This window comes from Anser brachyrhynchus (assembly GCF_964034855.1).
Source record: "Anser brachyrhynchus genome assembly, chromosome: 3".
NCBI classification, from domain to species: Eukaryota; Metazoa; Chordata; class Aves; order Anseriformes; family Anatidae; genus Anser; species Anser brachyrhynchus.
In genome coordinates, this window is record NC_137696.1 from 91,480,704 (window position 1) to 91,498,568 (window position 17,865).

A 17,865-nucleotide genomic window follows, 5' to 3' on the forward strand; every position below is an offset into this window, starting at 1 on the left:
ATGTGAAGAGCAGCAAGAAGGGTTTCTTCAAGTATAACAGCAGCAAAAAGAAGAACAGGGAAAATGTGGGCTTGCTAATGAAAGGGGCAGGAGACCTAGTGACAGAGGACATGGAAAAAGCTGAGATGCATGATACTTTCTTTGTCTCAGTATTAACTGGCAAGAATTGTCTTCAGGAATCCCCAGTCCTTGAGACCAGATGGAAAGTCTGATGAAAGGAAAAGAGGGTCAGGCTAGGGACTGTTTAAACAAACTGGCCATACAAAGATTCATGGGGCCTGATGGGAGACACTGGTAAGTGCTGAGGGCACTGGCCAATGTTGTTGTGAGGCCACTTTCAGTTATATTTGAAAGGTCACGATGACCAGGAGAGGGTCTTGAGGACTGGCAGAGAGCAAATGTCTCCTGTCTTCAAGAAGGTGGATCCAGGGCACTCTATACCATTCAGTCTCATCTCAGTCCCTGAGAAGGTGACAGAGCAAATCCTCCCAGAAGCAATTTCTAAACATACCAACAGCAAGATGATGAGCATAAACCTGTGAGGGGGAAATCATTCCTGACCAACTTGGAGCCTACTATGATGAAACAAGTTAAGTTGGTGGACAAAGGACAGTAGTGAGGATATTGCTTGTCCTGACTAGAGCGAGGCTTTCAGCACTGTCATGACATCCTTACTGACAAACAGGTGAAGTACAGGCTTGGTAAGTTGACAGTGAGATTGACCAAAAATGGCCTGAACTGCCTGCTTTGAAGGGTCATTATTGGTGATGTGAAGTCCGGCTGGAGACCAGACACTAGTGGTGCACCTGAGGGTTTGGTTCTGAGGCCAGTATTGCTTGATGTCATCTTTAATGACATGGGTGATGGGAAAGAGCTCACCTTCAAACACTATAGAGCAAAACAAGTGTGGTTGCTAGTTCGTGTGGGCTGTATTGCCATTCAGAGGGACCTCACATGCTGGAGAAACAGACTCGCAGGAACTTCATGAAGTTTCACCGAGGGTAATGCCAAGTGCTGCCCCTGAGGAGGAATAACCCCATGCACCAGTAGATGCTGGGGCCTGATGACCTGGAAAGCAGCATTGCTGGAAAGGTCCTGGGAGTGCTGAGGGAGAAAAAGTTGGATATAGGCCAGCAATGTGCCCTTGAGGGCACTCAGCCCGGATGATGTCTGGACTGTTTGGTCTGGTTCTGGGTTCTGCAGCACAAGAAGGACATTGTCATGCTGGAGAGAGTCCAGGGAAGGGCTGGGAAGATGGTGGAGGCATTGGAGCATCTGACATAGAAGGAGAAGCTGAGAGAGCTGTGATTTCTTAGCCTTGTGAAGAGAAGGCTTGCAGGGATCTTATCAGCGTGTGTGAATATGTGATGTGAGAGAGTCTTCATCTCTCTCAACTTTCTCAAAAAGAAATGGAAGCCAGACTCATTAGAGGGTTGTGACAGAACAAGAAGCAATTGGCACAAACTAAGTTTATACCAAAAATGAGTAGGGCAGAGGTATGGGAGAAGTTGTCCTGCCCACTGTCTCTGCATTCATGGGTGCACCTGTTGAAGAGCTGGGAAGAAATAAATGTCATTCCCATAAAAAAGTCATGCCCATCTGAGGAAAAGCAGAGGAATGACAGGTGGTAAATCAAAATTACCCACCAAGACAGTCCAGAAATCAAATGTGCAGTTAATTTTTAAGTTATCTTGATTTCACTTGTCTGGAGTTCCCTGCAAAGCATTCTGCAGGATTAAAATGTCACTAAAGGTCCAAAGTAACCTTTTTGCACATGTTGGAGAAAAAAGACCTTCTGTAAAGAGTATACCTATAGAAAAATGCACCCTCTCAGTATGCTTAAATACAATCAGCTTTCTTTTCACTCTTTCAAAAACTGTGACTATTGTTGTATCCCTGTGTGTAAAGAGATACGTTGTCATGTCTAAACTGATGTAAACAATGTAGGAAGAGAGAAACTATTGTGAATAACTCTGAGTCAGAAATAACTTCTTGCTCACTAAACAAAAAGGAACCCTGAGGAAGTTGTCTGGTTTGCTGGCTATTGGTACAAATGCAAATGGCTGTGTAATTCGTAGGTAACTGCAAGGATGCTGTTCCCTGCCTTCTCCCAGATGACAGTTTTGAATCTAACCTAATGTAATGAGTAAATTTTAGCTACCTTTTCAAGTAGATAACTAGCATTTTTAATAAATATGTTAAGCAAATGAGGGTAGATCGTCCATTCCTCAACATCAACATAATGTAAACAGATGTGTTGGTATCTATTAAAAAAAGAAAATCTTGTATGCGTTCAAATAACTAATAACTGCAGGATGTATCTGGGTTCCTTTTTAAAGCATTTTCTGGTGTTTTTGCCTGGCTCTTCGGTGGAATGGTTCTACTTCGTACCTAGTGTTTGTGCTGGTGAGCAATTCCCAAGTGAGGTGTTGCTGTGCTGGGACCAGGCTGTCCAGAAAAGTAGCTAAACCGAGCTGCAGCACCGTGGGCTTTTAATAGTTACGTGTATGTAGATTAAGGAGTCTATGAAATAAGACAAATATGTATCATTTATGCCCTTACAAAAGCAGTAATTTTGAAAAGCAGTTATCAGTAGTTTCTAAATATTTTTGAGACTTCTGGTTGCAGGCCTGTTCACCAAATGCCTGCCAGTCTTTTGAAAAAGTGGTGGCTGTTCTCTGTGCTTTGGATACCTTTCTTAGAAATGTGGACAACAGTATTGTCCTACCTTCCCACTTCTTCAAAAAACAAACAAACAAAATACATACCAACAAGCAGGCTAGATAAACTTGCACAGATACAGTGTGGGTAGACAGAAGAGGAAAAACCTAGGTGAAATTTTGTGACAATGTTGTCTTGCTATAACTTGCTGCAGCATCTGTGCGTGTCCATTAGTAGATTGGTGCTCTGGGTGCTAAACCCAACACTCATATTTATATTTGTTCTGAACCTGAGCAAATAAACAAAGCCTATACAGGAATGGCTGCCTTCAAAGCTCACAGGCGGTTTGAATCAGTAATTATGGAACTTAGTTACTGTTCAGTCAGTGTCTGTAAAATGGGTATAATGCTAAATGAAAAACACGGTAGCAATTCATAATTCATTTTCCCATTTAATATACCTTTGCATTTCAGTGTATTGCAACTGCTTCCTTCTTCAGTTTGTGCTGGAGTTTTGAAAAGAAGTGTCATGTCTTGCTGAGGAGGTTAAATCCACTTTGCTATAAGATTTGTTGTTTGTGTTACAAATGCATGATTTGTATCTACTGTTGAGAATTAATGGAATCTAGTGTTGTGTTTTGACTGCAGAGTGGAAAGCTATTGAAAAGCAGTTAGAATACAGTAAAAGAAGGAAAAAAATAATCCTCTGTGATACTGGTCGTGTTGTTCAGTTCTTTGTCTTTGTGAACTGTAACATCGAAACAACTAATGGTATGATTGAAATGATTTATTTCTACCTTACTTCCAGGGATCAGATGATTGCCTTGTAAAAATCTGGGCAACAGATGATGGGAGGTTGCTGGCTACCCTGAGAGGGCATGCAGCTGAAATATCTGATATGGCAGTGAACTACGAAAACACCATGATAGCTGCTGGGAGCTGTGATAAAATGATCAGAGTTTGGTGCCTTCGAACTTGTGCACCCCTAGCAGTTCTGCAGGGCCACAGTGCATCTATAACGTCATTGCAGGTAGGTTTTTGCTTTGCAAAGTCACCTAAGCAATAACACGCACTGTTTGTCTGAAAAAGAAACCACTTGAGAATGTTCAGTACAATGAAAATGCGTATTTGGCAACTACGCTGTGAAGGGAGAAGGAATTTTCATGGTACGCACTGCAAAATGGCAGGTTTATTGTCACAATATCTGACCCTTGAAAAATGCCAGGCATAATGCTTGTTCGAAATAAAAATTGCATGATGCATGGGGACAGTTCTGTTGTGAAATACGATTTCTTTGCAGACCATGATTCTGACTTACAGGTACATTGACTAAAGTCAGTGTTGAATATGGTTTGCTTTGTTTCTGTTTAGAGTTGCATGCTGTTGTATGGTTTGGATTGTGGGGAGGGAGAACCCAAAGTGCTTTGGCAGGTACCCAGAAAGATTGTTCTGAATATATAAAGTTATTCTGAGAAACATTGTTATTGTGGTATTTATTGCAGTTTATTGTGGTTTTTTTCTTCAGTATGGTTTGATACTTTTTTTTTTTTATGTTTTGTTTAAATGAGAAGCCAATGACTTGAGGAACTTCTTAGCATGTCCGGGACAGATTAACAGACCTTTTCTTTTTTCTTCCCCTGTTTCCCCTCCCAGTTCTCTCCACTATGCAGTGGCTCAAAGCGATACTTATCTTCAACCGGGGCAGACGGAACAATATGCTTTTGGCTGTGGGATGCTGGCACCCTTAAAATAAAGTTAGTTGCTATTTTATTTCTTGTTATTACTTTGTAATCAAGAAAGACCTACTAACCTTGGAGAAAAACCTTGTCACTGGTTGGTTTGCTGTCTGCAATTGTTGGATATGATCTATTTCTGTGGGTAGCTGTAACTTGCTTATCTTTTAAGAACTAAGTTAATAACATAAGCAACCACTGAGGTTTTTTGTTCAGGGAAACAAATCAATATATACCCTTTCTTTTCTGTAACTATTAACCAGGTAAAAAAAAATCAGTGACGTTTTTGTAACGTGATGTCAAAGTTGGCTTTTTTTGTTCTATTCTCATCTCTTAATCCCACATGAAATTAAAATGGTGTTGAAAAATTGCACTACAGGATGATTGCAATTGATACTTGAAAATCCAAATTTTGGTGGGAAAAGGTAATATTCTAGCAAGAAATTAGGATGGGATTATTTTTGTTTTGTTCTTTTCTCATCTCTAAATCCTTTCTTAGTTGCTCTTTACTGTTGCATGGTATGAAGGAGTACTCGTGGGCAGTTGTGTATCAGTGGATGAAGTTGAGTCTGAAGTTTCTGTTTTCAAAGTATAAGATATGAAATATGTTGCCAGGACCCTCAAATGGAGTTAGTTTTTTATTAAAGATAACTTCTTCAATGGCTTTCAAGTGCTTTTTGCTCCTTCTTAATTGTGAAGCATCTGGAACCTAAAATTGGAAATAGATGTTTTAATAATCACTGATAATTCAGTTTTGAGGAAGAGATCTCTTCCCTTTTTGTAATGAGAGAATAGTGGAATTAATGAGACTTAAATGGGTTATACTACATGACCTGGGAGATGAATAGTTGGATGACTCATGGAGTTGGGTGGAATTTGTCTTGAGGTGAAACTTGGGAAGTGAGAAAGCTGGTATCAGTTGTTGTAGAGGATCCATTTCCTATCCATGGTGATATGTAAATGTAGAATGCAGAATTTAAGTGAGATGCACTAGCAAATATTAAAAGAAGAAAGTGGTTTTTTTTCAGTAATGCTTTCACATGTAAATAGTTGCAGTGCAGTGGCACAGAGAAAACAGATGAGTTCAGGTGTCTCTTGCAGAATGGAAAGGAAGGAGCCTGGTACTCCGAGCCATGCCAGTGACTCATGTTGCATAATGGCAGAGTGCAGAGTAAGCTTTGAGACTGGAGTTTGTACCACCCTCAACTTCTGTTCTGGAGGTATTTTACGTGTTGAGTTTAAGACAGAGGGACCCTACATCTGTCTCTTCAGTCTGGAAGAAGCGAGCGTGAAGATGAGACCTCGTATAGTTACGAGTGTCTTGAGGAGGTTGTACAACGACCAATTGCTCGTCGGCTCTTACTGTGCTAGAGGGTATCAAGTGAGAGTAGCCAGTTCCAAATCAGGAGGAGGTGGTTCTTACCAAAACATGCAGTTAAGCTTGTGAAACTCCTTGCCACAGAATATTATGCACTGAAAACTTGTATGAAGATACTGAAAGGTATCACTGTATACTTTTTCTGCTCTTATGCATTCAGTTTTGGCTACACTTGGAAGCAGGATACTGCTGTTAGATCTTTGTTCTAATCTAGTAGAGCTGTTACTTATTTGAAGTAATCAATGCTTTCTCATCAAAGCCAAAACATATGGTAAGTCTAAATAAGAAACAGGCATGTCTTTTGGGACAGAAACGTAATTGTATGTCACTTAGGATATTGAATTAGTTGGACACTCAGAAGAGTCTTATTGTAGCTCTTCTTAAGCTTGTTAGTTACAGGAAGTTTTACTTAATTTGCTAAACTGTAACCTTTTCCAACTGTGATTCCCCACTCTTGCTCCAGTAAATCCTAGTAAGTGATACTGTGAAACAAAGAATCTGGCATAATTTTTCACAAGGATGCCACGTTGTATGGGCACAGGGTCTCAGTAATGGCTGTGGATTGGTGTGGCTTTAAATGAGGTGATCACTCTTCCTCACACCTCTAGATCTGAATCTGCTTCCAGAACTGTGGAAATGGGACAGATTCCCTCCACATCCACTCAGTGATGTGCTGGGGGAAAATGAGTGGTAGCAATATAAGAGCATCAAAGGAAAGAGATTTCTGTCAATCTTATTCATAAGACTCTTTGTACGTTTTTGTTGTTTTCTTTTTTTAATAGTGTCCTATCCCAGTTCTGTTTTCCTTTTTTTTTTTTTATCTGCAAATGTTTATTTGTTTCACTCTTAGATTGCAGAAAACCTTGTGTTCATATTTGCCAGCAGATCTGTTGCAGTATTAATAGTATCTCTGAAATTAGAGGCTTCCCATGCTGGTCTCCCAGTTTTTGGATAACCTCATTAATTGAGGCCTGTTAAGTATTTGTTTTACACATATGGCCCAGACGGGAGACGCTTGGCTCTGTTTTGATAAACTGCAGAAGGAGACATTACAGTAGATTTTGTGCCATAGGGTGAAACACAGGCATGGCGTGGCTGACCGCAAAATTCTCAGTGTTGTTCAGAAGAGAGGGATCGACTCTGTTACTGTATGCTTCTCTGACTATGATAGTGAAGAAGATTCAAATGCTAGAGCCTCCTGTGTGCTCCTGTGCTTTCAGTGAAGAGCTTTCTGACCAGGCAGTTACCATGTATGCCCAAAAGCTGCAACAATCCAGTCAGGTTAATTTGGTTTCTAAGTAGAGGAACGGTAGGGCTGTTGTTCCTGTAGATAAAGAAGACAAGGAAAGTAGTCCAAAGCAGGTGGAAAAATAATTAAGAAATAAGGTAATCAAGACCTTCCCTCACATTTAGGCGCTGTTACTATTCTGGATCAGGGCAGAAAATACAAGAGCTGCATGCTGTTTCAGTTGACAGTGGGGAGAAGAGAGAAAATCAACCTTGGGTCATCAGGAACTGATGGATAATTTGCCTCAGGTTTGAGGGAGAATTTTTACAACTGGTCACTGTGCAAAAGTTAAATCAGTTGCACTAAAAATATTTGCATATGAATTTTTGTTGAGAAAGATGCTGAGTTTTCGTGTTATTCTTTTGCCACCTATTTGAATCGCAAGTTTCCAGTGTTAATCTGTTGTTGGCAGACCACGCAAACAAGGCAGCAGAACTGTCTTGCAGATTTGAACAACTTATACTGCTTTTTAGCAGCTCTTAATTTTCTTCCCATAATCTTAAAAACAGGAAAAAAAAATGGAACAAAACATGTGCTGATGATTTTGACATTCATATTTTGGACAAGAAGACGTTGGTTCCTCAGTCGTCTGTGGGGTGGTAGCATACTCCACATCTGCTTTCTTATGCAGAAGGCACTTCACGTTAAAGGGGCTGCTCGTGCATTAGGATTCAGATGTGCCAGACCATGTTTGTTGGCTTTTAAGCCAAGACTTGAGTTGGAGGGCTTGCCTCGCACATCTGTTTTTCCTGGAGAAGTCTTACTTAAGCCCCTGCATGTCCAGAGTGAGGTTAGTCTGTAGGGTTTGGGTTATGCAGCCATTCCTGCACTAGGACAGCATTTTGAAGGTGAACTTGAGAGATGTTTCCTTGGGTGAGTGTTTCCCTTAGTTGAGGCACATAGAGCAAATTGCTTTTTTGTCTGTGGCTCTTAGTGCAGGCTCTGGTCTGACCATAGCCTCTCATCTTGGGAGGAAAACAGTTTACCAGGGCTTTCCTGGACCTCTCTGTGAAATGTTTGTGAAGGTGTCTTAATATGTTCCAGCCACTTACACGACTGGATTGAGAATGCTTGTTAAAGCAAAATGATTGACTTGGTTTCTGTGTGTTTCAAGAAATTATCCTTCAGCCACCTTCCTTACTTCCCCACGTTACTGATTGTCCAGCTTATCTCGTAAAGATCACGGTCTGTTGTAGTGTAAAAGAATGCCATAATCTTGTCTCCTAATGCCTTAAATAACACACATTAGAGAGACATAAGTTGGAGAATTTAACATGATTATAAAACTAGAACATAAGTGCGTACTTGCTCTGTTTTGCAGCTGTCCTAACTCCAAAGGCAGAGTTCACAAACCACAGTGGAAGAAAACAGCAGCCTATTTATCTATTTACACTTGCTCCGTATTATGTAAGCTGCATATCGAATCATCTGATAGTTCTTTTTAAGTTAGTATCTCAGTTAAGAAGGGTTTGAACTGTTTTGTGTAATAGATCTGTGTTGTTTAGTGTATCTTGTAACATCCCCTGCTGAAAGTCTTTGCAAGGAGTTATCTTAAAAGTCCTGAAGGAAGATTCACAGAATCAACCTATATTGAACGGACAATTTGGAGAAAGATTTCTTAACTGCTATTCCCAGTGTGTTTATTATGTTGTTTTGTATATAGGCACCAGTAAGGTGTAATGCTTACTCCTTTCTTTGAGATAGCAATAGCTGTTAGGTGGAGAAAGGTCTCTTACTCATCTGCCTTCAGCTGAAAAAAAAATAAGCCATTTTGCTTCTAAAAGAGAAAATTTTGGATGTCATGAATATGCATTCTTTTATGTTAAAACAGATCTTTAGTGATGACACTTGTGGGTGTAATGCTGCTGTTCTCTAGTAAGTTTATTCTTTAAGGACTAAGGATTGCAGATGGTATACTATGCAAGACCACCTACTGAGCTGGGGTTGCTGCAGTACATGAGCAGAACTGATGTAACGATTGAAGGACCAGATCTTTGTTTTGTTTTTACGCACACACACTCTTAAAGTGCCAAATCATGAAGCTTTAGTTCTGCTTCCACATCAGGTACTGAAATGCCTAAATGGAAGCACAGTGCATAAAGAAAATTTTCTTTAAAACTTCTAAGCTATAGTCCTAATTTTCTGTGGGGGCTATTGGAAACCCACAAACATTACATGCTTTCTGAAGAAACGGGTGTATTCTAATGCTGTGAAATACTTCAAATTTATTTAAATTTCTTTTGTATCCTTTTCTACAAAGAGAGCACCAACCTCAGTTTCTCTCTTGTAGTAAAAGCAGCTATGTTTTGCAGGAGAAAACAAGAGCTCTGATACACTCAGTGGTTTAAAACAACCTCCTGGGTATCTGGCTCTGCTGTCTTCTCTTCTGCTTTACAGGTTACTTAAAGGAAAGTGTTTTGTATAGCAATATTTGAGGGGAGAGGGACAAGGGATTTAAATTGCAATACAGCTCTCCTTTATAGATAGATTGTTTGGTCTGTCTGTATGTCTTAGTTTCCTAAGGATCAGATCATGAAGCATAGTCGCAGTAAATTGTTTGTAGATGGGCAGCCATCTGTTCCGTCATATTTAATTTTGTCCTTCTGTGCTTTATTTCTAACGTACTGACTTGTTTTTTGAAACTGTATTAGGAAGTTATTTAACTATCTCTTTATTTTTAGTCCAAGGCCAACAAAATTTACGGAACGCCCTCGGCCTGGAGTCCAAATGATCTGTTCTTCTTTTAGTGCTGGTAAAAGACTTTTATATATATGTGTATATATCTTTGTCTCAATGTAAGAAGTCATTTAGAGAGTAAAATGAATTATAATGCAGTTACTGTAGCATATTTCTTGTTAAAAAGATGGAATTGAATTAAAATGGTTATTGAAAAAAACCACCAGATATTAATGATTAATATTCGGAATCTGTGCATTAACTCTTGGTGATATGGAAATTCTTGCAAACAGTTGAACGTAAAGTGTTGAAAGTAAGTCTCTTGTGTCTGCAGTTCCTTTAAAATGTGACATTTTCCCTCAGAGTGATTATGAAAGTTAGCTTTATCTGAGATAGGATTATAGAGGTTTTATTAAGAAGGTGCTAATTAACAGGCTCTCACACTCTGAATTTCATTCATACTTAGAGTTGACAGTTGGTAAAGAACAGAACATAAACAATTAGGTACAATACCAAAATGACAGAAAAGTATTTTCAGAAAGTACTAGGGCTCTGTTTCCATTCAGTTTTCTTTAAGATTGAGCCACTAAGAGCTTAGTCACAAACAAATTACTTCAGTTAGCTTAATTTTTCAGGTACATCTCTGGATGCACATTTGTCTGACAACAGATGTGAGCTAATTCAACTCCAGTTACACTTTGAGTTTCTCAACCTTGTTGTTTTTACTTAAAGGTCAGTTACAGACACAAACGAAATGAGATACAGCAGTAAATTTAAGGGAATAACTTTAAATATTTAATGTTACAGATATTTGAAAGTACTGTAATAACATTAGATTGCCAGTTTTTCTTACGACTTATCTGTGTTTACTTTTCTCAGGTGGAATGTTTTTGGCCACTGGGAGTACAGATCACATCATTAGGGTTTATTTCTTTGGATCAGGTCAGCCAGAGAAGATATCAGAGTTGGAGTTTCATACTGTAAATACTTTATTAAATTACATATGTATTTGATTAAAAGAACAATTTGGATAATTTAGAATCGCTTTTGATTTTTTTATTTTTATTTTTTTATATAGGACAAAGTTGACAGTATTCAGTTCTCTAATAGTAGTAGCAGGTAAGCAAACAATTTATTTATTCATACCTATTTTTTTTTTTGACCTTGTGGAGATTTGTAAATATCAGTTTCTAAAAAATTGTTTTCTGTTCTGAGGCTCATGCAATAAAATTTCTATAATCATTGGATTCTCACTAGTTTGTTTTAAATAATACTCCCTCTTCAGTTTTACTGTTGTCTTCATTGCAATGAATGATTAAAGTATTTTGAGTTTGCCAAAACTAAGGAGTATAGAAATACTTTAATTTTTTTATTAAATGTGTATATATATTCATAAATAAAATAACTATATGTTTAGATATATTTAAATGTTTAAACTTCTTTTCAGTTAAGTGACTGCTAAATAAAGAGAAAACTGTCAAAATGTAACAGTGTTTTGTTTAGCTTTTTTAATACTTTACTGAAGTTCTAGATGTCGGATGTGAAGGATGCTAAAGAAAATAGTCCTATTTATTATGAAATTTCTGACATTTCATTTAAATGATGCTCTAACATACACTTTTATTGCAATACAGTTAGTTGCAAACCAGGCTTCATTGCGTTCCATCCACCTCTTTCTCCTCCTTCTGACCCCACACTCCAAAAAAAGAGAAAGAAAAAGGTCAGGGAGAAGCTCAAGCTTGTTTGCAACTATTCAGAGACCGTCGTTACACAGCTAATGAGGAATAGATTTTGTTTGTTTCAAATCAAGTCTCTACTTCAGATTGCAGCTGTCCTCTCACTTCAGCATTTTTGCATTTTAAATCCCATTAGTAGCTTTACGTGGAGTGATAGGGACAGGCTGTTACAATGCTTGTTGGGCTGCTGCGTCCCCATGGCAGAGCACTGTGATAACTAAGCAAGATATACCATGGATCAAAATACCATTAGTTTGGAAGGGGCTCATATTAGGGAAGCAGATTTCACTTTTTGCAGACCCTTACATCTTTACTGGTACATGAAGTGTTTTTTCATCTCAAGCCAGTAGTACAGCATTCTGACATTGTTTGCACTCCTTATACTTCAGCTTACTTTTTAGAATTCTGAATTCTCTAGTTTCTATCCCTTTTTACAAGGGTCTTTTCTGCACAGACCTGCGTTAATCTCAGTGTAACTCTTTTTCCCTTTTGTTAGATTTGTGAGTGGAAGCCGTGATGGAACAGCGCGAATCTGGCAATTTAAACGAAGGGAGTGGAAAAGCATTTTGTTGGATATGGCTACTCGCCCAACAGGGTAGGTAATATAGAATGTTCTGCTATCAGATAGATACTTGAAGTCCATTGATATTGTTTGCTGACTTACTTTTTTAAAAAAAAAAAGAAAAAACAAACTTAAATGATTATGGATTAAATCTACAGTATGCTTGTCTAGCTCTTGAAGTCCAATGAAAGCAAATATTTGACTATATATTCAGCTGTGGAAACTAGCTTGTCCAGATAGTAGCTCCACTAGTTCTTTGGTTTGATTAAAGGAGTAAAAGATATACAAACCACATTAAAGGTCAAATTTATGCTTTTTACGTGGGTATTTGTTTCTGGATCAAGAAAACCAGATCAGATCTCTTGCTGAGATTTCTTGCATTCTGGTAGTATCTAAAAGTTATTGTGGAATCTGTGTACCCAGAGAAGGAGTTTTGGGCTCTTTCATACCACATGCCAGAGCAAATAAGTCACTTGCTATGTAATGGGTTCTCAATAATCTGAGAATTTGCAAGGCTTTGTGTAGGTATAGAAAGCTTATGTACACAAGACCAAATAATGAAAAAGGCTTGAAGATGGAGAAAAACTTTGTAGGGATTGTTGTTTAGACCTTTTTATTTTGGCTTGGAGGAAATGTTTTCCAACAGATGGCCATTAGAAAGATTTATAATGGTTTAAATGGGTAAACCTTTTCCCTTCACTGATCATGTTGAGTAGTTTAAAGAAGGATATTTAATACAACAACAAAAAAAAAAGACATAAGGAGTAAGCCTGTGAAAAGATATCTGAAAGATCAAGAGAGGCATGGAAGAGATGACTAAATAAGCTATATAGTTTAGTTAGAAGTTTGGATCAGAAAGTATCTTGTCCTAAGCAAGTGCAATAAAACATGAATATAAAGCTGTTGGATGACAGTCTATAGTGCATTGGCACCCTGAAAACAAAGACTGAGCTACTTTTTCTTGAAAATATGGCCTGTAAAAAATCATTGTTTTAACTGATCCTGGAGAAAAAGCAATGGCTTCTTTTTAAATTGCGGTAACAAATGATGAACTTCTTTGAGAAACTGAACTGCTTGTTTCATTTAGGCACCTGTAGCTGAGTTCTGTTTTGTCCCTTTTGACTACTGTGTAAAGGACAGTTCCAAATTTGATCTTTTCTTCATAAGTACTCTTTATCAAAGAAAATGAAATTGGTGCACTTAGAGAAGAGAAAGAATTCAGCCTCCTGGGTACTGCAGTGGTCTAGAAAGTAATCTGTCTACAACTACATCTTGTACTTTTGAGCTGTACAGTATATATAGATATATAATGTATTATAGTGAATACATATGGAAGATCCTATATTTTCGTCCACTCCGTTGGTGACACTATGTTATTGTTAGACTCGGTTGATGTTTTCACAGAAGAAAGAAGAGAAGAGAATTCAAGGACAATACATTTAAAAACCACATGGCCAAAAAAAAGTAATTTTGGAGTATTCCAATAGATTATATTACAGGTAGCTAGTGTTTCATTTTTATAGGGATAAAAATAAAATACAGGCAAGATTAAGTATAATTATTACTGATAGTAAAATGGTATAAGGGTAATGATATAGTACTGAATATGGCCTGAGAATTTTAATTAACGTAAAAGTATGAGAATGCTTCTTTCTGTACTTATAACTGCTTAATACAGGTATTCTACCGGCCAAATTACTGTTCACTGGTTGACGAGGCTGGATTTCGTTCTTCACCTAACACAACAGATACTATGGATTTTAATCTTAATTGGGTTAGATTATGTATCAGAGAGCATTATCTTGGAAAAAACAGATCAACATAGTCTTTGAAATATTGAGAGGACTCTATAGTCATTGTTTAAGAATCTGTAATGCTTTTCTGATTGTATATGTTAAAAAATTGGAAAATGTCTTTCATTCCTCCAGGTTCTTGAAGAAATAATGCTGTTTTTCGTAATAATAAAGTAAAATACAGAAGTATTATCAGTTGTTACAGACATAAAAATGTTTTTAGCAAGCTAGAATTGCTTTGAAGCTCTTTTTGCTCTTTTGTTTTAGACAAAATCCACAAGGAGTTGAAGACAAAATCACAAAACTGAAAGTGACCATGGTGGCATGGGACCGCCATGATAACTCTGTTATAACTGCAGTCAATAACATGACACTGAAAGTCTGGAATTCTTTCACTGGCCAACTCATTCATATTCTCATGGTAAGGTGCTCCAGATTTATCAATCTGGAATGCAGAATTTATATATATGTCATCAAAATTCTTCCTTAAGCATTTTTTCTACCTGAAAGCAGCCTTAATTAATGTATTTAGATAATTGAAATGTAATTGAAGTATCTCTCAGCTGCTTCCTAGAAAATAGAGCTTTGAAGTGCAAATCACCATTATTGTTTGAGATGTCTGAAACTAATTTTGGACTTTTTTTCTTTCCTAAAATGCTATCTTGGAAGGAGAGAAGGAAACAGTTGTTACTTTTGACTTGTTTAGCGTGACAAATGTTTGAAATACAGTTAATGGATAAAGTTGCCCTGTTTAAACACAGGCGCTTGTTACTGCAACCTCATCATTTTATGGGTACTGAAAAGCAGTCTTTTAGAGAGAATGAATCAAACATTAGTTTTTACTAATGTCTGATACTTTTTTTTTTTAGTTGTAAAAATAGTTAGCTGTAGGTAACTAGGAGTGGAAATATTTCAAGTAAAGCTTAAAATTAGTGTTAATTCTGGAGATGTAGTTCTCTTACTTTTAGTTATACTTAATTCTTTCATGGCTCTAAATTAAATTTCTAACTGCTACCATGCCTAAACAAATAGAAATCTGCCAAGCATTAAGATCAAAAACATCAAATGAAATGATGAAAGTTGTGGGACAAACTTGTTATGAAGTTGTCATACTTGACATACTTATTATGAAGCTGAAATTACAACTGGATAGAGAAGAGTATAATACAGATTGAAAAAAAAATATAGTCTAAGCAGTTGTTATGTGCTGGACACTTTCACACGTGAACATTGCAGTTGTCAGTGTTATCATTTTGAATTCCTGCGTAAGTATTTGAGATAAATCTCTTGTTCTTCTTGCTGTATCCTTAATTTCAGGGCCATGAAGATGAAGTGTTTGTACTTGAACCTCATCCGTTTGATCCAAGAGTTCTCTTCTCTGCTGGACATGATGGAAATGTCATAGTTTGGGATTTGGCAAGAGGGGTCAAAATCCGGTCTTACTTCAACATGGTAATTATTGTGCTTTATGCAGATATGCCAAGGCAACCTTTCTAAACTTTTTGCTTTTAGTACTTTCTAGTACTTTTTAGTACTGTAGGCCTTCTTGAAGCATGCATTTGTAATATAGGGCAAGGTCCTGCATCCAGTGAAGTCAAGAGAAATTCCTGTTCAGTTTAATGGGGCAAATATCAAATCTGTAAAATGTAAAAAGTTGCTTCTTTGGCTGTATTTCGTAGTCATCTTTCTATACGCTTCATCCATATGAAGTTGGAGTGCTAGGTTACATTGTCAGAGATCATGCATAAGAGACAGGGTGACAGAGACCCTCCTTTAGTGCTCTGTTTCCTGCCTGGGAAACCGAGATGAAAACCGGTTTATTTTTTGCATTACTAATTCTTAATCTGGCTAAAGCTCTTCAGGAGTCACCTGATCTCATACAATGTTGTTGTATGCTGCCTTGGCCCTGACTGAATACTGTCAGCCTTTCTGTGTAGAGTTCCTCCACATGCAGGTTTCAAATTTGGTCTGTTCTGCACTAAACTAGTTCTTCTGGAAGATGGATGAGACAGGTATTTCCTTCTGTTTCTTGATATTAAGTAGGTCTTTGTACATATCTTTTAATTCAAAAAGGTAATTATGTGTTTGCAATTCAGACTTTGCCTACTGGAGAAAATTTCAAAAGTCTTTGTAGAATATGGAGAATCATTGAGAATGCTGAGAGCAGGCAAATGAGCTTCATGCAGCTCTCAGCTGTAGTGGAATAGTGGTCTTGGAAACCAGCATAAAGAAGATCATCTGAAGAAGACACCTGCCACAGATACACTGACCAAACAAACAAACATAAAAACAGACGCTTAGCACAAGCCAGGAGGGTCACTCTGAACCCAGAGAATTTTTTGAGATGTTCACTATACAGGACAGTTCATAAGGAAGAAATTTTGTTAAGCTTTATGGGAAGGAGAGCAGCCTAGACTCCTACAGCAATGACCTAGGTTCAGTGTTGTTCGTTCTGCATTGTTTTCTGTAACTGAACTTATGAAGGATCCCAGTCAATCAGCTTGGAGTTACGAGTACAGATCTTTGTTCCTCAGTGCTATTCCCTGCTACCAGTTGAGGTGTATGTCCCCACTGCACAGTTACGTTGCCTTTCCACTATTGCTTGTGGTGGATGTGTGATAGTTTTCATGGAGATTAAAGTCAGAGGAGGCTGAGTCCATCTGCTGTTTGTAAGACAAGTCCATTCAAGAGATGTCAGAATCTAAATTACAGGTGCCTGAGACTTTAGGCAACACCCTGAAAAATAGAAGTACTTGTTTCAAGGGTGCTAAGAGGCACAAACACCAAAAAAGAGTAAAAATTACATTTGAAGATCTTGGGAATTGTAGAGAAATGTGTAGATAATCAGAAGCTCCCAGCAGCTAATAGTGTGTGCTTCATGCTAGAAACGAATGTGAGAAGTCTGCCTGCTGAGTGAGGTGAGGGGAGTTGTAAATCTGGCAATCAGTTTGACTCAAACGAATGAATAAGATCTCTGAGCCAGATGTCCAGGAGAGGCATCTCTCTACAGTGTCTGCATATTTCACCAGTCTTCTGTGGCTGATGTCTCAAAAGCCGTGGGAGGAAGCTGGAGGGTTTTTAGGTGATTGTGGGGAAGATGCTTCTGGAGCATGAGGCTGGATTGCATAGTTACCTCTGCAGAGCTGCAGATGTTGAGAGTTCTGGTTTATTAAGGGAGTGCGTGAATAAGCAGAGCTGCCAGTCTTTTCCCAGTGTCCTAACTGGCATATCAACTGGAAGCATCATTAGGTTAGATTAGGTTAGCCACTATTAAATTATTTTGGTAACTGCGGTAACCTTCATTAACTTGTTCAGTTAGTCATCTCATACTCCCAAAAAATAGGGTATTCAGGGGGATGGGAAAGTTTTTACAGACTGAGTTTTCTTGGATCAGATGGGGAACATCATCTGGAAGAACCAAACCTGGGAGTTGAATGACAGGAGAGATCTGATTTAGCATTCAAGAACCTCTCATCATTGCCTGACAAAACAGTGTCTGTAGTACAGAACGAGTACTGAATGATTTTGTTGTAACAAAAGTTCCGTGCAGACCTTGGAGGTGTTGATTGAATTAGAAAAAGAGGATTGTTAGCTAGTGATAATTAGTCCAGTCAGGTATTCCCATCCTAGATGGAGAGCTGGTGCATCCTAAAGTATTGTGGCAAATCCCTGAAGTAGAGTTGGGTATTTTTAAGTTCTCCACAGTTTGAATTCTTCATTGTCAGCATCAAAATCAAAATCTGAGTGATGCGAGTGCTGTCGCACTTAAAACTCAACTCATCAGTTGAGTTACAGATACTTAATTCCTTTTATCCAGTCAATGAACGTGAAATTGCAAAGCCTTAGTAGCCAAATACATTTTTTGGTCTGTATTGAATTTAGATGAGGGAATCGAAGTTTTTATGCCCTGATGTGTTACAGGTAGGTGCCACTAGGAGACTGAGTGGTAGTGACATTCTCTCTTGATTTTTTTGTTTTGTTTTTAACTTAAGATTTGCTGTTAAATAAGTTAGCACAGTCATGGTTGAACTTAAAACAC

General features: G+C 38.0%; 1 protein-coding gene across 2 annotated transcripts in view; it reads left to right on the forward strand.

The window, feature by feature from the left end:
• Positions 1 to 17,865, forward strand: part of PHIP (PHIP subunit of CUL4-Ring ligase complex) — a 115,175-nt gene that overhangs the window by 32,234 nt on the left and 65,076 nt on the right. For both annotated transcript variants that reach the window (XM_080585979.1, XM_080585980.1), the window contains exons 8-15: positions 3,469 to 3,690; positions 4,314 to 4,414; positions 9,741 to 9,811; positions 10,615 to 10,715; positions 10,814 to 10,854; positions 11,968 to 12,066; positions 14,094 to 14,247; positions 15,144 to 15,278. In XM_080585979.1, coding sequence (XP_080442105.1) covers positions 3,469 to 3,690; positions 4,314 to 4,414; positions 9,741 to 9,811; positions 10,615 to 10,715; positions 10,814 to 10,854; positions 11,968 to 12,066; positions 14,094 to 14,247; positions 15,144 to 15,278 — 924 coding nt within the window. The remainder of the gene's footprint in view (positions 1 to 3,468; positions 3,691 to 4,313; positions 4,415 to 9,740; positions 9,812 to 10,614; positions 10,716 to 10,813; positions 10,855 to 11,967; positions 12,067 to 14,093; positions 14,248 to 15,143; positions 15,279 to 17,865) is intronic.